Source organism: Lactuca saligna, chromosome 4, assembly GCF_052625555.1.
Source record: "Lactuca saligna cultivar CGN05327 chromosome 4, ASM5262555v1, whole genome shotgun sequence".
Taxonomy (NCBI): Eukaryota; Viridiplantae; Streptophyta; class Magnoliopsida; order Asterales; family Asteraceae; genus Lactuca; species Lactuca saligna.
The window spans coordinates 251,598,663-251,617,167 of NC_136420.1; the positions used below are offsets into that span (position 1 = coordinate 251,598,663).

Below are 18,505 nucleotides of genomic sequence, written 5' to 3' on the forward strand. Positions count from 1 at the left end.
TAAGGTTTGGGCACTGATTGCATACACCCAACGTACTCAGGATACCCTAGTACGCCCAACATACTTCGCCCTATACGCCCAGCGTATGCGGTTAACCCAAAACCGCTCTAACTTCAAACGGTCATAACTTTTTCGTTCCAACTCCATTTTCGACTATCATTATATCCACGGAAAAGTATTGAAGAGCGCTACAATATTATCTAAATATATTGGACTAAAAACTTCTCGAACAAAAATCAATATTTCATGCAAGAACTCGGCCTATGACTTTCCAATTTTATCCTGTGACTCTAAAACACAATTTAAAGGTTTAGATCTCATAACCATCATTGTCTCCTTCAAAAAGGTCTAAACATCGCCTCATTAAGGCCCAAAACCTTTACACAATCGACTTACGGTCCATGGCCCTGAATCACAGACTGATCCTAAACAGGATGTTACATTTATATATAATATGAAATTTAAACTGGAGAATGGACTTTATTATAGTATTTGTATTGGTTTTCTATTTCACCAAGTACTTATATTGTCAAAGTTAGATTCATTAAAGTAATTGATTGCTAATTCACCAAGTACTTATGTTTTAAATTGCATTTTTTTTCGGAAAAATTGTACTTGTAGTCTCGGAGAGGTTGAACCTGACCATTTTGATTCAACCCGATTTTCTTGAAAAAATTAGTACTTTCACACGAGAAAAACATATTTCTGAAACTTATCGTCGTTAAAATATATATATATATATATATATATATATATATATATATATATATATATATATATATATATATATATATATATATGTGGAAATTACGTCCGAAGATATTGAAGATGAAGTTATAAAACTAGAAAATATTCAACAAAAAAGAATCACAATTACACGACATATAATAATTTCGAAATTGGACTACACAATATGACAAAACTACTTGTCAATGTTTTCTAAAAAACAAAGTGACAAAATTACTTGTCAATGTTTTCTAAAAATTTAGAGTTTCGATATACAAGTTGCAATAATTTAAACGAACCAATTTAAAATTTTAAGGTCACGATTGCATTTTTATTAGTAGTTGATTAACAGATTAGCGTACAAAACATAATGTACTCTCTAGTTAATTTTTTATTTTCTATTTATTTATTTATTTTAAATGTAAAATGTTATATATTTGTATGCAATAGGATTTCCGTATGTGGTATGTAATAAATTAGCGCGTTTAGGTGGAAATAAAGGAGGTTCCAGGAAGCAAGTGTGTCCAGACTCCACTCCAGTGTCCACAGACACGTAGAGAGGAAGCAAGCAGAACAAGTCCAAAGTCCAAGTCCTCTCTCCACTCTCGTCAATATTTTTCTTCCATCCCGTCGTCTGATCGAAATTCGATTGGCTAATCACATTCAACAATGAACTTCATCACAACCCTCTTCTTCTGCGTCTTACCTCTCTTCTATGCACCATTCCAAGGATGCTATTCAGCAGCCACTCCGCCCGGGGATCACACCTCCTCCGTCGTCCTTCCAGTCACCGGAAATGTTTATCCTACCGGGTACGCATACCTCACACCTATTTTCTTCATTTTTAATTTCTATAGATTATTGATTTTAGTTCAAATCTGTGTATGCAAATTCATTGTGGGATTGATTACGATTTACGAAGCTTGTGGAATGTATGTTTTTATCAATTGATGTTCCTCTGTTACATGTGTTATGAATTTCTCTCGGTTTGTTTAATAATTGAACTTTTAGTACCTTTACACCATGTCGCTTTTTTCCTTTTTTTTTCCTTTATTACCCTTTTAAACACTTCTCCTGCTTAAATGTTAATATTAATTTCTTACCCACTTTTCATCTTTCATATACTTGAAGAACGAATGCATCTTTTTCCTATTTATATACATACAAACATACCTTGCCTGACTTCAACATGAGGTTTCTGTGAGGAGATTTGGGAGGTGAGGGGGAGAGAGACTTACACTTTTTATTTTATTCTATTTTTATTTTACGATTCTAGGGTTAAAGACAAGAAATAACAATTAGTTTGTTTATTATATCTATAGCAATATCATTGGTTTTAACTGTTATAATCATAGTATTTTTTAAAATATAATATTACAACGGAAAAAGAAAAGAAATTGTAATGCTGCCATAATTAGGTAGGCCTATAAAGTACAGAGGTGAATGTTAGTTTATAATTCTAGGGTTAAATACAAGAATAACAATGTATCTTCATTGATTTTATAACCATATTATATTTTTTATATAACCATATTCCAGTTTGAAAAGTGTATCCAATCATAGCAAAATGTAATAGTAAATAATTTAATTATGGCTTTAGGCTTTGGTAGGTTATTATTTTAAATAAAATGTTTGTATGCAGATACTATCATGCAACATTGAGCATAGGAAATCCACCAAAATCATATTTTTTAGATATAGACACAGGCAGTGATCTGACTTGGCTTCAATGTGATGCACCTTGCACCAAATGCACCCCGGTAAGTAACTCTTCCCTTAATAAAATGATTTTAAAAAAAAAAAAAAAAAAAAAAAAAAAAAAATTATGTTTTTCTGTATTAATATTTGGCTGTTGGTTGTGTAGGCACCTCACAAGCCTTATAAGCCTAACAAGGAACTTGTGGAATGTATGGATCCACTTTGCGAATCTGTTCATTGGCCGGAAACACACCAATGTCAATCTCCTAAAGAGCAGTGTGACTACACCGTTCAATACGCAGATGATGGATCGTCTATTGGTGTGTTGGTTAAAGACTCCTTTTCCTTACAATACATCAATGGAACTGTAGCCAAATCCATTCTAGCATTCGGGTGCGACCATCTTTCATCTTTTCACCTCGTTTGTTACACGACATAATAAATTCTACTTGTACTGTGTTTAGCATGCATTGGACTGGGACTGAAACCGATGTCAATGGGACAAAAAATTGCAATTTTTAATGAGTTGTAGTTTTATGTTTCAGATGCGGTTACAATCAAGAAGTTCCAGCCTCGATGAATCCGCCTTACACGGACGGAATCCTTGGTTTGGGTTTAGGCAAAGCAAGCATCTTACATCAACTCAGGGAACTCGGTGTTACAAGAAGTGTTGTGGGTCATTGTCTTAGTGCAAAAGGAGGAGGATATCTTTTTTTTGGTGATCAACTTGTTCCTTCTTCAGGGGTTGTTTGGACACCCATGTCCACAACCGAAATAGAGTAAGTAACTAACTAACTACTTTTAAAATATTTGGCATCGCATCATTCATTCTTCTGCATATTTTCACCATTTTTTATTTTTTCAGAAAACACTACTCTTTGGGAACTGCTGAGCTTTTTTTGGGTGGAAAAACAACTAGGATGAAAGGTCTTCCTATAGTGTTTGATAGTGGAAGTACCTACACTTACTTTAGTGGAGAAGCTTATAAAGCTCTATATTCCATGGTGAGGGAAAAATATTCTTGATTTCTTTTTAACTGACAGATATCTGTAAATTTAGTTCCACCCAAAAACATGGAACAAACAAAAATTTGTTTTCAATCTATTGTCTGTGCAAAAGACGTGAATGCCCTTGTCATCCCTAGAGATTAGGTTGTTTTTACCAGTTTGTGATGTTGGGGTCTAATATCAAAACCTATGGGTGCACTGCAGCTTATGAACGATATGAAAGGAAAGAAGGTTTATATAACAAATGAAGATAAAAGCCTCCCAGTATGTTGGAAAGGGTCAAAACCTTTCAAGTCAATTTATGATGTCAAAAACTTATTTGAGCCAATAATTTTGAAGTTTAAAAAGTCAAAGTTCCAGTTGAACCCTGAATCATATCTCATCATCAGTGTAAGTGATGTGAAGTCTACAATTTCATTTCAGAATATAGTTTTAAGTTTTAACATTTGCATACCTTGTTCCAGAAAAACGGAAACGCCTGCTTTGGGATTTTAAACGGTTCAGAAGTTGGCCTGGAAAACATTAATGTAATTGGAGGTAAGCCTTAAAAGATAAGTTAAATAATTAATTATTACTTATTTTAAATCCTGTGTAGATTATGAATTACAAAGTTTGCTTACTTGGTATTTGCAGACATATCATTTCAAGACAAAATCATCATTTATGACAATGAGAAACAGCAGATCGGATGGACTCCTGCAAACTGCAACAGGCTCCCAAAGTCCTGACTCCTTCTCTTATAATAATTTCTTTATAAAAGAAAAAAAAATAATAATAATAGAGGAAAATAATTGTTAAAACAGGAACTTTTTCTTGTTTATTAACAGCATGGATGATGATGATGATGATGATGGTGATGGAGAACCAGATAGTGCAAGCCTTTGCAAGCCCTATGGGTCCAACTTGGGCATTTTACCACCCTATTGTACTGCAAACTGACATGACACCTAGTTGGTTGGTTTGGTTCATAAATAAAGAGAGCTTCCAGATTCCGGACCCATGTGCAATTATTATATATGTTATATATTATATATATTTAGCCAGTAAATACATAATGTTTGTTTAGTTGTTACAAGATGTAACTTTAGTACTGGCAAATGTACATTCTCTGACCGAGTACATGGAAATTTTGAGGAAATACAAACATCTAAATCAAATCCTGCATTATCGTTTTTTCTTTATATTTGTAATTCCTCCAACTGAATGTAGCATCATCAAATCAACGACACAATGCCTGCTTCATTGACAACCAAAAAAACTAATCACAATTTAGCATTAACAAGAAATGTTCAATTGGGATTTATTTTCTTTAAAAGACATTGCTTAAATTCAAGTGTGTGTGTGTGTGTATGTGTGTTACCTTTGCATGGCAGATTTTGGTTATTGCCTCAACATGTAAGTTTTGTAGCTCCTCCAGTGAAGTAATGTCCAAACCAGCTATATCATCACCCTGAAATGAAAAAAAATATTAAGTTAATGTAAGAAAACTGCATTATCTGAAGGGAAAAAGAAAAAGGTAAATGTATGTACCTTCAATCTTGAAACATAAGTGTCGAGTTCCTGGCACCTTTGTGTTTCTTTATGATACAAAACTCTTAATTCATCCAGATCCAGTGACGTAGTCTCATCAAGACATGAAATTACATTATCTTCAATAACTTTGTTGTTTTGACCAAGTGATGAGTGTCCCCTTTCAGACAAGGTGTCCTTGGGCTCACAAGTATGAGACTTTTGTAAATTTGCAACAAGTCCCCACATTTTAGCAAGCTCGGTTTCCAAATCTTCTTCATGTCGCTTTGCAGCATCAAGTCTCTTTCTCAGCTCAATTTCTAACTTATCTCTTTCAGAAAGTGCACCAATCAAAGAAGCTTCTCTTTGGTGTCTTGCATTAAGCTCTTGTTGCAACTCCTCTATAAGCATACCATTACCATTATTACCATTACCTTCTTCAGGTTTTCTCACACACGTATCGATATTTTTTCGTGAATGAAATGACATTGATCTTTGAGATAAGGCCTCTTTTGTTGCTGCCAGGTCAGCATTGAGTTTGGCATTTTGGTAGGAAAGTTTTGTTACTTCTGCAGCTAAGTTTCTGAGCTCAACAGCTGCAGCTGCAGCCAGCTCTTTTGCATATGAACCTTCATCTGCTAGCTTTTGGCTGCAAATCATAAGCCCATCTTTTTCTTCACTCATTTGCACTTTCTCTTTCTTCAATGTCTCAATTTCTGCAGCCTGGACCATGATAAATTGACAATGTACTTTATTTTTTTTACCAATTATTGCAACATACTTTCAAGTAATTAAGAATAATAACAGCATGTATTTAGTCAAACCTGAATAAGAAGCTGAGAATTCAAAGATACATCACTACTACTGCCTTGTATGAATTCATCTTGGGAGAATACTTTATTTAAACTCATAACACTAGTTGGTGTACTTTCATTCATGTATTTTTCTTCATTTTGGTGAACCCAATCTCGTCCACCGTTTTTCATTTGAAATGACTCTTGAGAACATGGATCAAGTGTGACACCTCTGCTATCTGTACTTTGTTGTTGAGGACTCGAAATGTTATCTGACATCACAGACTCCAGCTGTCGCCTCAGCAAAAGAATGGTTTGTTGCATTTCAGCATTCTCAGATACCTTAACAGCAGTACTTGTTTGTTAGAGCCCAAAAACTATTTTAACAACGAAGGTGATAGCGATACAATAAAATACAATATTTCTGCAAATGATTAGTTGCAAGAAATACTTTCACTTATTTTCTTTACTATAGCATCATACTTTCCTTTCTGTTTTATTACAGCGATATACTTTCAATTTTTTTCTAATTAAGGCATTGTACTTTAAAGATATACATAATTATAGCATTGTGCTTTAATTTTTTTTCTCATTGTAACAGTAAGAAACGAAAGTAGGATGCTATAATAGACGCCTTAACGAAAGTACATTGGTGTTTCTTGCATTTTAGTACACTACTACAGTATTACCTTCACTTGTAGCTGCTCCTGAAGAATCCTGTTATCTGCTGTTTTTATCTTTTCCAGACATAAAATAAACAGCTATTCTGTTAGCACCATGTTATCAAGAATTTAATCAAGTGCATAGAATAAAAAAATACCTCAAGTTCGAATATTTTTTCATTTAGTTGAGTAACAAGCTCAGAGGGAACCTAAATAGACACACACACACACACACACACACACACATATATATATATATATATATATATATATGCACATTGAGACAATAAATCCATATAAGAATATATATTAAGGAGAAATAAAAAAAAAAAGTTAATAACCATATATAATCATAAATGCTATGTAGAGTCACATATTACCTGAGATATCTCAAAGCTATTTAAATTATGTGTGTTCATCTCAACTGAACTGATCATCCGTTGCTCCAGTAGATGCACCTGAAATTTCTTCCCTCTAATCTCATATTTCAAGTTTTTCATTTGTTCCTAATCAAAATAATAATCCAACCATCAATGCCACATTTTTTGAAGGTCAGCTTTATTAATAATCACTGTGACTGTGTGGGAAAATAGCTGACCTGGAGTTGTGAGTCGTCGGGTCTATTAGCTGCTTGCTCAGAGAGCCTCTTGAGAGAACTAGTGCAAAGTGCCACCTCACCGGATAACATTTTCACTTGCTCACGAAGAAGGTCCATTTGGTCAGTAATAGTAGTTCCCGTCTGAAATAGTAAATGACCATTTTACCCTTTTGTGTGGAAGTGAGGTTGAATAACAAATGACTTTGTTTTTTACTTAATGCACAAAAAAAAGACTTAATAGAGAAAGTCAACGAATGAAGGTTTTTTACAAGTTTGTCCTCATGTGCCTTTATTTTCTCAAATACTTTTTAAACATCATTTACACTGAAAGCACTTTATCCATACAGTACTTAATGGGGAAAAAAATACAAATAAGGCCATGAAACAGTAGAATTTCTCTCACCGGAGGTAAATGGCGACCTCCAACAGTTGCACTAAACAAATCACCTGCTTGTGTTCTTTGTGGAAGTGAGTCACCAACTGCCACATCATCACCTCTTCTTCCAACTGAACTTCTCATTCCTTCCCTCATATCACCAAGCATGATTCTTGTGTTTGATGATCTGGAGGATGCAGGTGAACCACTTGCAGAGCTTTCAAGATCAGTATATGGTAATAAGCCAGCCAAATGATCAGGTTTCTGCAAAAAAAAAAAAAAAAAAAAAAAAAAACTCATAAATTATAACTAAGTAATTATATTTTTATTATTTCTATAAGTGGGTTAAATGCAAGGAACAGCAATGTACTTTGATTCACTTGTGCATTATAGCATTTTTTTTCAGTTCCTTTTATTACAGCATTTTACTTTCTGTTTTTTTTTTCTTATTAAGGCATTGTGCTTTGATTAAATCTACCCAACTATAGCATTGTACTTTTAAATTGTTGTGTTAAGACATTATATTTTAAGAAATCTACCAAATTGTAGCAGTGAGATTTGCTTTGATAATGCTATGATTTAGATTTTTCAAAGTACAAGGTTGTAATAGAAAGACATAGCCCAATATACTCAATGCCACTCCAAATCATGATATTAGAAGTGACAACAAATTTGAAGAAAAAAGGTAGAATAACAACAAATTTATAATAGTAATCAGATTTCAGAATATCCAATATATACTTCATTACAGTAGGAATCTGCATTTAGATTACCATTGCTGTTGCAATATTTTCTACTCAAAGTATAAAAATGGAACCACTACAAGCAAAATTACTACTTATTTTTAACCTCATAAGCAAACTGCCATTGACTATGATCAAAAAAGTAAGTCCAAACATTTAATAAAATTGGGTTAAATGCAAGAAATAGCAACGTACTTCCGTTTATTAGTTTATTGTAGCATCATACTTTCATTTCCTTCGATTACTACATTGTAGTTTAAAAAGGCTACCCAATTAAAGCAATGTCAGCCAAATACAAAGCAACTTTCATTGCTATAGTTAAGTAGAATTTTTAATGTATAACATCCTAATAAGAAAATAAATGAAAGTGCAATGGTTTAATTGGGTAGATTCTCAAAGTGCAACGCCTTAATGAAACAAAACTGAAAGTACAATAATACACAGAAAGCAACCAAAACAGAATGAAGTAGTTAAATACCTGATAGTGATTATATATAGAATATTATTTCAGATTATGTTGGTAGTTAAATAAAGAAGTGGGAAACAAGAAAAGCATACTTTAAGTTTAAACCATCCAAGCATTCCTCTTCTTCTATTCTTTCTGTAATCTTTGACCAGCTCATCAAGATCAGCCTTCCCCTGTCCTGAAAACTCAGAATCAATGCTTCCAGCATCATCATCAATGAAGATCCCCCGTTTTTTCTCTGGCAAGTATACTAGCTGTAAACAAGTGCAAAATATTAATAGAGCTGTTGGAGACGTAAGCCCATAATGAATAAGTGATATTTGAACACAATGTACTTTCTCTGATATGTATATTAATTAGCATCCCACTTTCCCATTACAGCATTGTACTTTAAAAATCTAGACAATTATTTATAACAATGTTATCTAAATACAAAGCAATTTGAATGTCCTAATAAAAAAAACAAACTGGAAGTAGGAAAGCTATAATAGGTAAGTTTTTAAAAAGTAGAATGCCTTAATAAGAAAAGAAAGTATGTTGCTATTTCATGCTGTTACATACTTCATCTTCACCAAAGGAATGCCTCCTTCGGTGGTCTGAATTTCCAGGTAGATTTGGTGCCATTGTGTTTTTGGTGGACACCAAAATCAATTTTGTCAATCTTTGAATCCTTCCCATCAAAGCCGCTTTCGCCTGTTCTTCCTCCTCCAATCTTGACTGTAATTTTACCTGTCCAGCTTCCAACTGCCACATCACATCACATGGTAAATTAAATTTTCCATTTCTCTAATATCATTTTGGAAAAAAGTAAAACATGTAACTTCTAGTACTACTAACAAACCTGAAGTTTCATGTTAACAAGATCCTCCTGGTTTGGTGCCATGCCCATACCACGTTTTAATTGCTGAAGTTCTTCTTTCAAACTGGAAATTTCCTTCTGATACTTCTTGATAAGTGACTTCTCATCAATAATCTAAAGATCAAACATATATCAGCACAGGTAAAGACAGAAAATTTCCAATGAAAGAAAAGATTGCCCAGTTAGTATCACCTTATTCTGAGAAGCCTTTATTTCCACATGCTTACTACGATGTGCAAACTTGAGGGTATTATGTGTTTCCTCTGTATTGCTTGAGGAAGGCGTCACAGTGCATATAAGCTGATAGAAAGATGTTAAAAAGATTAGAGGGACAAAAACTGTAACTTGAGCATATATCCAGGGACTGTTTTGTAAGAAACATTGTTGATGAAATTGAAAGCAATAGCCAATAAGAAGAAAATATTTGAACTTACAGAAACTCGTCCATGACCACTAAGGGAAGATTGCAAGAGACGTGTAAGCTTTGAATCTCGATAAGGAATGTGAGCAGCTTTACCATCTGTAAGTTTAGATATCACCTGGAAATGGAATATTACCAATCATTTTAAATATAATTGCATCTGTATCACTATTATTTTCATTATTTGATTTTTTTTTTTTTTTTTTGTCATTATCGACAAGTGGTAACGCATCGCTTCTAGACAGAAGGGTAAAATGGTCATTTGCTCTCATTTCTATCCAAAAGAATAGTCGTTCACACAGCACTTTCTCAAGACAAACTTCATTTATCCATACAGCAGTTTATTCATTCAGTACTTAATTGAAAAAAAAAAAAGGCTCTTACTGTGCCAAGAGTAAGCAAGCTCTTGTTTATGTATGAGCCCTCTTTTCTCCTCATTCCAGTCGTCTCTGTCTTAGAACTTTCAGATCCTGCCAGATCAATTAAGTGCTACAAGAAAAAGTGTGAGAATGAATATTAGGTTTACAACAATAGAGACTTGAACTGAATCACATCAAACAAATCAACATAGTTTAATACTTTTATATAAATAAAAACCTCACTATAAATTAGTATAATTTATAAAATATGAATACCAGTTGTGACAAGGTCACGTCCTCTTCCTGATTGTCCCCACATGGACTGCTTTCAATCATCTGGTACAGAAGTAGACACACACACACACACACACACAATTCAAAACAAGATACAGATAGAAAGATCATCAGTATAAATATAATTACCAAGGTAAAAATAGTATGGCTACGACTACTCAGTAAGTTGAAGTTATTTGATCCGACATGTCTATGCGCTGCAGAAATAAAAACAGTAAATATAATAAGTATGATACGTATGTAAAATTCAAAAGTTCAAGTAGGAAGACAATTTAAATTTTAGAAGCAGAAATTTCTGTGTAGCAAATGCTAGTAACATATGGAGTCCATTTATTTTATTTGAGGAATAATTATAGACATGAAAGAATCATGTGGAGTATATCTATATCCAGTAAAACAAAAGGCAGTTAAGGACTACAGAAACAATTTCCATGTGTTCTTGCTTACAGATAATATCTTTTCAAAAATGTTTCTTAATGAAGAAAGACAAGTACAAACCAGCATACCTTCCCCAGATGCTATTAGTGAAAGAGCATGAGCAGGTGACAGGACAACTTCCTCCTTGATTCCCTCAACATAAGTTCCCTGTTAATTTCAGAAATTTAAACAAGTGTTTTACTAGTTTGTGACAAAAAAAAACAAAGAGCTGATGAAGAAAATAATGCTAGAGCATAATGATTTTAACATATAAACCTGGTTATCTTCTCGTATTCTTAGATTCTGTCCTGTTGGATTAAGCAAGTCATTTATGACCTAGAGAAAAGAAACACATTAGATTGATAGTGTAGAGGCGTGAAACTTTAATAATGTTAACTAGTTAGTATTGTTTAGCTGCTGGAGTATCCATTACATGATTAGAAGAATATACTGGTAGTCTTAAACTAATGAAATTTATATGAAATTCAAGGAAACTAAGGAACAAAAAAGATGCATACCTCATTATAGATCTCCAAATAAGATACACGAAGTAGGAACTCCCTTCCAGGTGTCTGATACAGTATTGATTTTAAAATGCATCAGTGAAACAAACATATCCCAGTTTACAATCAAGTGTTCAAATTTAAATAATTAAAAAAAAAAGGAATGATTAATGGAGAAGAGGCAATTACCTCTTGTATAATTCCAAACACATCCTTCACAGCCAATGGAATAATACCAGGTGACTTTTGCTCACCCTAAACATGCAATAGATTCTTATTAGCAACTACACTTTATATCTAAATTTTGGCCAAACATGATAAGCAGCATCAACTAATTATCATTTATCTTATAAAATGGTGTGATAACATCAATTTCTCTCCTTGTATTTTGTCCCACATATCGAGAAAGGAACAAATCAAAAAGAAAGAAAATACAAAAGCATTATACTATAGTAGCATACATGCATCGTATGAGTCTTCCCACTGCTTGTCACACCATATGCAAACACTGTGCCTGCATAATAAGACAAATGTAAACAACTACATTGAAAATATGCAGGTATTCCAATATCCAAGTAGACACTCATTACTTTTTACCATGGTCAATAGATTGTATGTGAATGAAGCAATAAAATATCTTCTCTATAACTGAGAGAGAGAGAGAGAGAGGAGAAGAGCTACTAGCCGATTATATGAAAATGATTACACTTAAAACAGTTAAGAAGTTCTTCATGATGGGTGTTTCATATGCCATAAAAAAGTATTAAGCTTTCTTTAAGGAAACGAAACAATTCCAATTTATGACATCTTAGATTCAGCAAATCTGTAAGCTTCGGTTTTTTGAGAAATTGTATGCTCCAAGCTTCCAATGGCTCATAAAATGGATACAAAAAAATAATTATCAAGTGTTATGAGATTTTTGTTTCTTTGAGCATGTTTGAAAAAGATAATGCATGGAACTTCTAGCTTCTATATGTTAACTTAAAACGAATGTTACATTTGGAATAATTCAAGAAAAGAAAAGGAGCAATTACCATTAATTCCTTCCATAGCACCATTGACCACATGATGGGCTGCGACATCATAAACTTGGCGCGTAGTTGTTGCTGGTCCAAACACTCTGTCTGCAATATGAGTGTGATATTGAATGAAAAATCATGAGAGAAAAAAAAAACATTGAAGTTATTGCTTGTAGAAGAATGTTTTGAATATAGTTGATTAAGAGTATTCTCATTAATCATTCATGAAATGCATAGAAAGTTGCAGCTTTGGTTCTTAGGATCCCATCCCACTTCCCAACATCCCTTTCAAAATTTGAGTTGGTCTCATGAAGACAACTGATCCATTATTGCAAGGGAAGTAGCTTGCTTCTAAAAGGTTAGTTGAAAGTTTTGCACTAATCACACTATTTCAACAAAATACGTGTATAACTGATATAGATTGAGTTGTTGGTTGGATCTTTTGTCGCTTATTTTAAAAGTTGTTTGACCTTCGTCCGATCACGATTAAAATGTATATATTTACGCTTCTGTGTAACGTCCAAAAGGAGATTTGTGGTGTTTCAATGTTTTTGAAATAAAAGCAATTGAAGCATATAAGACCTTTAGTTGAAACTGAAATAGAGATTATCGAAACTGACCGAAGCCGTAAGCAAGGGCGGGATTGAACTCATTTTGTAGTGAATAATCTCCGTCAGCGAACCATGCTATCTCATCCCCTTTGTTGATTTCCCTTGAACTGTAAACAAAACAAACAATTTTAAGTGAAGAAAACGAATTCATTATTACTTCAAGCGACACGGATGAAATGAGCGTACTTTAGGGGCCGAAGCCTCACGGTAACAGTCACATTTTCTTTGATTTTGGCCGAAATGGAACGTTCAGAGAGTTTGGTTGAGGAAATCGAGGGAGTCGACGGAGAAATAGGTGGCTTCGGTGAGTGAGGCTTGGTGGGGCGAGCAGTGGTGCCTTTGGCAGGTGGTTCCGAAGACTTTCTCGACCTGAAAGGCGAGATGGAGGACCTTGAAGATCTGGAAGTGAAGGACATTGATAGGGCGGAGGTGGCGATTGACGGAGAGGGGGCCGGCTATAGCACTGGTTTGCCGCCCTTGGTTTATCCCTCCAAATTTGTTCAACTTTGAAATTTTCAGAGCTGAAAAAAAAATGAACCGAACACTGTTTACACCTCTTTTGCTACATAAATCTCCGTACCGACAAAAAAAATTCAAAAAAGTAATAATAACTAAAACTGTAGCTTCTGTTTTTTTTTCCTAAGGTTAAATATTTTAAAAAAATACAAATATATTTATATAAATATATTAGTTTTATATCCTTACAAATAAATATATATATATATATATATATCTTTTTAAATGTTCAAATAAAAACCAAAAAATATTAAAAACTCTAAAAACCTCAAAATTTTAGATGTTTATAAATCCTATAAAAAAACATTTTTATCCATGGTTAAAGAAGAATAGCATGGTTGTAAATAAAATGAAGTCTAATCCTATTTTCACAAACATTATTATTACATCTGAAACCATTATATCTACAAAACTTTATTTCTCTCTCTCACCAAATATCTCTTCCTTTCCATCACACCTCTAATGGCTTTCCCACGCCACCACCACCTCCAGTGCTGCCACCAACCACCATGATCTACCTCCGACGGAAACAACCTCAACCACCGCAAGTCTACCACTCTTACAACGTTGCTCCGGTGACACATCTCTATCTCGTCTTCATCTTTTTCTCTTGATCTCCATTAAACACCACTAGATCTGTTCATATCTCCTCCACCAAACTATAGAAGCCTGTTTTCGACCTCCAAAGCTTTCGTTTTCATCATACCAGTAGCGATCTAGTCCATATTTATGATCTGCGACGGTAGATCTACAAATTACTGTAACACCGTAATTTTTCAAACAATTTTTTTTGAAAATTAAAATAGTTTATCTCTTTAACGCTTTTCATAAAAATCCCATTTGTTTAAGTTACAAAACATAACTCTTTTGTTTAATCAATTAATAAACCAGGATCCTCAAACAAACGTTTGTGTGTACAATCGAGCCAGTGCCGTCCCGTGAACCTGAGAAACCTGAAACACATAACACAAAACACGTAAGCACGAAGCTTAGTGAGTTCCCCAAAATACCACTCTAACACATATTAGCCACTCGAGGCTATAACTTTGTGGGTCTGTGCACCCAAACTCTATGAACCTTCCGGTTCTAACTCTATGGACCCAAAGGTCCTAACTCTGAAAACTCAAATCATGCATATCACATATCACAATAAATCTCGGAAAATAAATAGCATACAAGTACATTGGCACATAACTCTAAACCTAACTCTGTGGACCCTCTGGTCCTAGCTCTGTGAACCTTCCGGTCCTAACTATGATATACACACAGCATAAATCACATAGAAATAATGCAGTGTCACACATCGCATAGATAGCATACAATAACTCTGTCACATAACTCTATTACCACTCTAGGTAAAGTATAGTGAGAAGACTCACCTGTTACTGCCTACTGAAGAATAAGATCACGCTGCTCCAACCACCGTCTCGAACTCCACCACTGAATCACTAAAACCAATAAATACCCATAACAACCAAAATACCCCTGGAAGACAACTGGTCAACTCTTGGTCAAAGTCAAAGCCCTCAGTCAAAGCCAAACCTCCTGACTGACTTTACTCGTCGAGTCAACCCGTTGACTCGTCGAGTCCCCATGCTCTGAAACTCCCATAACACGACTCAACTCGCCGAGTCGCCCCAAGACTCGCCGAGTGTAACGACCCAATTTTCACGTCCGAAAATTTCGTTCTAAAACATTACTTTAGAAAACATTAGCAATTAAAAACATTGTTTGATCAAACCATAACATAACGTAAACCATGTCTAAAAGCCAAACCATACAACCCATCAAAATATCAGAGTACAAATCCCAGTGAATCTCGTAAATGCGGAAACCAGAGTGTGTGCATGATGTGCCGCTACCGCGCCAGCTCCTTCCCCTTCGGTGAAGAGGTACCTGAAAACAAAACTGTAAAACGTAAGCACAAAGCTTAGTGAGTTCCCCCAACGTACCACATACCATACAAACACATAACATGCATACTGCCAGGCTATTTTGGGGTGCCTGACTACCCAGTACGGCCATTCTGGGGTGCCGACCTACCCATACGGCCATTCTGGGGTACCGTCCTACCCGTGTTAAGCCATTTTGGGGTGCTGACTACCCATGTCAAGCCATTCTGGGGTGCTGACTACCCATCGGTCCTAACAACCGATCCTTGGGGACTGGTCCCCTCCTACTACCTCTATCGCATAACATAACAGGCCAACATACAAACATATCATCACATACTGTCAGACATTTTTGGGGTGTCTGACTACCCTGCGGTCCTAACAACCGAACTCTACTACTATCGCATATAACGTATCATGCTAGCATATAACATATCAGGTAATAGCAAACCCGGATGATATCACAAAGACAATCATTTATCATACGTCTCCTACTGGTGGGTCGGCATTGTGGCCTTAGACCCACCACTACTGGAAGGTAACTCACCATCAAAGTAGCTGCTGAACTGATCGGGAACTGACTGACTGCTGCTGCTGCTGCTCTGGAAATCCTCCGGCTGCAATTCCCACAACATACTCAATCAAACACTGCTAACTGTCCTTTGGGTAAAATGACCATTTCACCCCAGGTCTAGCCCTGAGTCCAAGTCAGAGTCAACTTTCAGTTGACCCGACTCGCCGAGTTGGCTCACCAACTCGCCGAGTTCCTATCCAGACGATTGTCCTGAGTCCCTGATTCTACTCGTCGAGTTAGGCTATGACTCGACGAGTTCTTCTTCTAAACTGACATTGAAGTTCTTCGTCCTACTCGTCGAGTTGTATGAACAACTCGTCGAGTTCATCTTCATCCGATGAACACTCATGCTTAGACTCGTCGAGTTGTATGAACAACTCGCCGAGTCTGTTCTTGATCTATGAAGATTGCATTGGACTCGCCGAGCCAGGCCATGACTCGCCGAGTCCTACCATAGGTCATTTCAGCTTCCAACTCACCGAGTCACCCCCTGTGACTCACTGCTCAAACTCGATACAGCATAAAGGGACCAATTCGGTGACTCGCCGAGTCACATGAACGACTCGTCGAGTCGTCGCCATGCATCCATTAAATACACCGCTTTGTTCGATTTCAGTCCATGCCATTCATAGATCTGGGCTTCTAAGACACGAATCACACGTAAAGTTTCCAACTTTACGTGTAGATATTCACCAATATGGATTTTAGGGCTCAAAGTGCACCAAAAGGGGTAGATCTAGGGCTTTCATGCAATATGACCCCATAAAGGCATTAGATCCAAGCTCCGGGGACTAAATCATGCCTATGTCTAAAGGCTAACAACTTATTACAACCCACAATGCACAAACAAGCTTGGGGAATGGCTCAAGAAGGACTTCCATGAAGCTAAAAGAGACTACAAGCTTGAAAACAGAGGGGAAACGAGTTATACCTCAAGGAAAACGTTGAGATGACACAAAGATGCCTGGCCTCCTTCTCCTCTTCTTGATCTACTCTTCTTTCTCCTCAAAATCTTCAAGAACACACCAAAACACTTCAATCTCTCAAGGAAATAAGGGTATAAACGATGTTGGGAGATCTGAGGGTGAATGGGAGCGAGTTTGGGGCGGAAATGAGGGTTTAAATAGGGTGCAAACCCTTGAAATTTAGGGTTTCATCCAGCAGCGGTGACTCGCCGAGTCCAGGATATGGACTCGCCGAGTCGCCAACTTAAACGTGTCCTGAGTCTCGTCCCTACTCGGCGAGTCGGACCTATGACTCGCCGAGTCCAAGGGTAAAATGGGAAATACTCAAATAAAATTTACATACCAGGAACCAGGTGCTACAAATCTCCCTTACTTATTTTAGACTTCGTCCTCGAAGTCTGCTGCTCGATCCTGAAACAGCTCGAGGTAATGCTCCATCATCTCGTCCATCGGCTCCCAAGTCCATTTCGAACCCTTGCGGTGCTGCCATTGCACCTTCACTAGTTCTACCCTCTTGTTCCTCAAATCCTTCGACTTCCTGTCGAGTATTGCGACTGGGCGCTCAATGTAATTCAAGCTGTCATCAACCTGAATATCCTCCAACGGTACTACCGCTGAATCGTCCACTATGCACTTCCGCAGCTGGGAAACATGGAAAGTGTTGTGGATCTGACTGAGCTCGGCTGGCAGATCCAGCCTATACACCACCTTGCCCACCCGGGCTACAACCCTGAACGGTCCGATGAATCTTGGGCCCAACTTGCCCCGCTTCCTGAATCGAATGATGCCTTTCCAAGGCGACACTTTCAGGAGAACCATATCCCCGACTTGGAACTCCAAGTCGGATCGATGCTTGTCGGCGTAACTTTTCTGCCGACTCTGAGTAGTCTGAAGTCTGCTCTGAACCTGCTGGATCCTCTCGGTCGTCTCGAGCACCACCTCGGTGCTTCCCATGACTCTCTGGCCAACTTCACCCCAGCATATCGGGGTTCTGCACCTCCGCCCATACAACATCTCGAATGGTGGTCGGTCAATACTCGCGTGGTAGCTGTTGTTGCATGAGAACTCAGCCAGGGGAAGATAGGTATCCCAGCTACCACTGAAATCTAACACACACGCCCGCAACATGTCCTACAAAGTCTGGATGGTCCGCTCACTCTGACCATCCGTCTGCGGGTGAAAGGCGGTGCTAAAATGCAATCGAGTGCCCAACTCGTCATGAAACTTCTTCCAAAATCTGGAAGTGAAACGCACATCCATGTCCGAGATCATCGATACCGGCACCCCGTGTCGCGCCACGATCTCCTTGATATAGATATCGGCCAATTTCTCGGCCGATATGCTCTCCTGAATCGGAATAAAGTGAGCACTCTTGGTCAGTTGGTCCACGATGACCCAAATCGAATCCACTCTACGTGCGGTCCTGGGAAGCTTTGTAATAAAATCCATGGTGATGTCTTCCCATTTCCACAGTGGAATGTCCAACGGCTGCATCT

General features: G+C 36.7%; 2 protein-coding genes across 4 annotated transcripts; one reads left to right on the top strand and one right to left on the bottom strand.

Annotated features, from left to right (window-relative positions):
- The first annotated feature begins 1,208 nt into the window (after positions 1–1,208).
- LOC145043476 (aspartic proteinase Asp1-like) lies at positions 1,209–4,598 on the top strand. 2 transcript variants are annotated; one of them, XM_078992140.1, is made up of 9 exons: positions 1,209–1,538; positions 2,369–2,486; positions 2,591–2,817; positions 2,970–3,203; positions 3,290–3,428; positions 3,636–3,821; positions 3,896–3,968; positions 4,065–4,152; positions 4,235–4,598. In XM_078992140.1, exons 1-9 carry the CDS (start codon positions 1,396–1,398, stop codon positions 4,368–4,370), a joined length of 1,344 nt encoding a protein of 447 aa, XP_078848266.1. In that variant the 5' UTR covers positions 1,209–1,395; the 3' UTR covers positions 4,371–4,598. The 2 variants fall into 2 exon arrangements, with proteins under 2 accessions (XP_078848266.1, XP_078848267.1); XM_078992141.1 differs by having other exon boundaries at positions 1,210–1,538; positions 4,259–4,598.
- LOC145043475 (P-loop containing nucleoside triphosphate hydrolases superfamily protein) lies at positions 4,439–13,575 on the bottom strand. Of its 2 annotated transcripts, none has more exons than XM_078992139.1 (25): positions 13,249–13,575; positions 13,072–13,169; positions 12,467–12,556; positions 11,894–11,946; positions 11,622–11,687; positions 11,448–11,501; positions 11,206–11,265; positions 11,019–11,097; positions 10,642–10,709; positions 10,495–10,554; positions 10,244–10,348; positions 9,873–9,977; positions 9,631–9,738; positions 9,421–9,552; positions 9,141–9,323; positions 8,672–8,833; positions 7,398–7,634; positions 6,995–7,135; positions 6,777–6,902; positions 6,555–6,605; positions 6,424–6,471; positions 5,765–6,076; positions 4,962–5,663; positions 4,792–4,881; positions 4,439–4,665 (listed from the first exon to the last, which is right to left on the bottom strand). In XM_078992139.1, the coding sequence occupies exons 1-25, from the start codon at positions 13,476–13,478 to the stop codon at positions 4,651–4,653; spliced, it is 3,375 nt and encodes a 1,124-aa protein (XP_078848265.1). In that variant the 5' UTR covers positions 13,479–13,575; the 3' UTR covers positions 4,439–4,650. The 2 variants fall into 2 exon arrangements, with proteins under 2 accessions (XP_078848265.1, XP_078848263.1); XM_078992137.1 differs by having other exon boundaries at positions 4,439–4,668.
- Between the last annotated feature and the right edge of the window lie 4,930 nt (positions 13,576–18,505).

Bases quoted from the DNA above. Each gene is read 5' to 3' on its own strand.
- LOC145043476 (XM_078992140.1), top strand. From the start codon at position 1,396: ATGAACTTCATCACAACCCTCTTCTTCTGCGTCTTACCTCTCTTCTAT. The intron at 2,487-2,590 runs GTAAGTAACTCT...TTGGTTGTGTAG, and splicing joins CTTGCACCAAATGCACCCCG to GCACCTCACAAGCCTTATAA. The intron at 4,153-4,234 runs GTCCTGACTCCT...TTGTTAAAACAG, and splicing joins AACTGCAACAGGCTCCCAAA to GAACTTTTTCTTGTTTATTA.
- LOC145043475 (XM_078992137.1), bottom strand. From the start codon at position 13,478: ATGTCCTTCACTTCCAGATCTTCAAGGTCCTCCATCTCGCCTTTCAGG. The intron at 6,903-6,994 runs GTCAGCTATTTT...TATTTTGATTAG, and splicing joins CCGACGACTCACAACTCCAG to GAACAAATGAAAAACTTGAA. The intron at 4,882-4,961 runs GTACATACATTT...TTTTCATTTCAG, and splicing joins CTTATGTTTCAAGATTGAAG to GGTGATGATATAGCTGGTTT.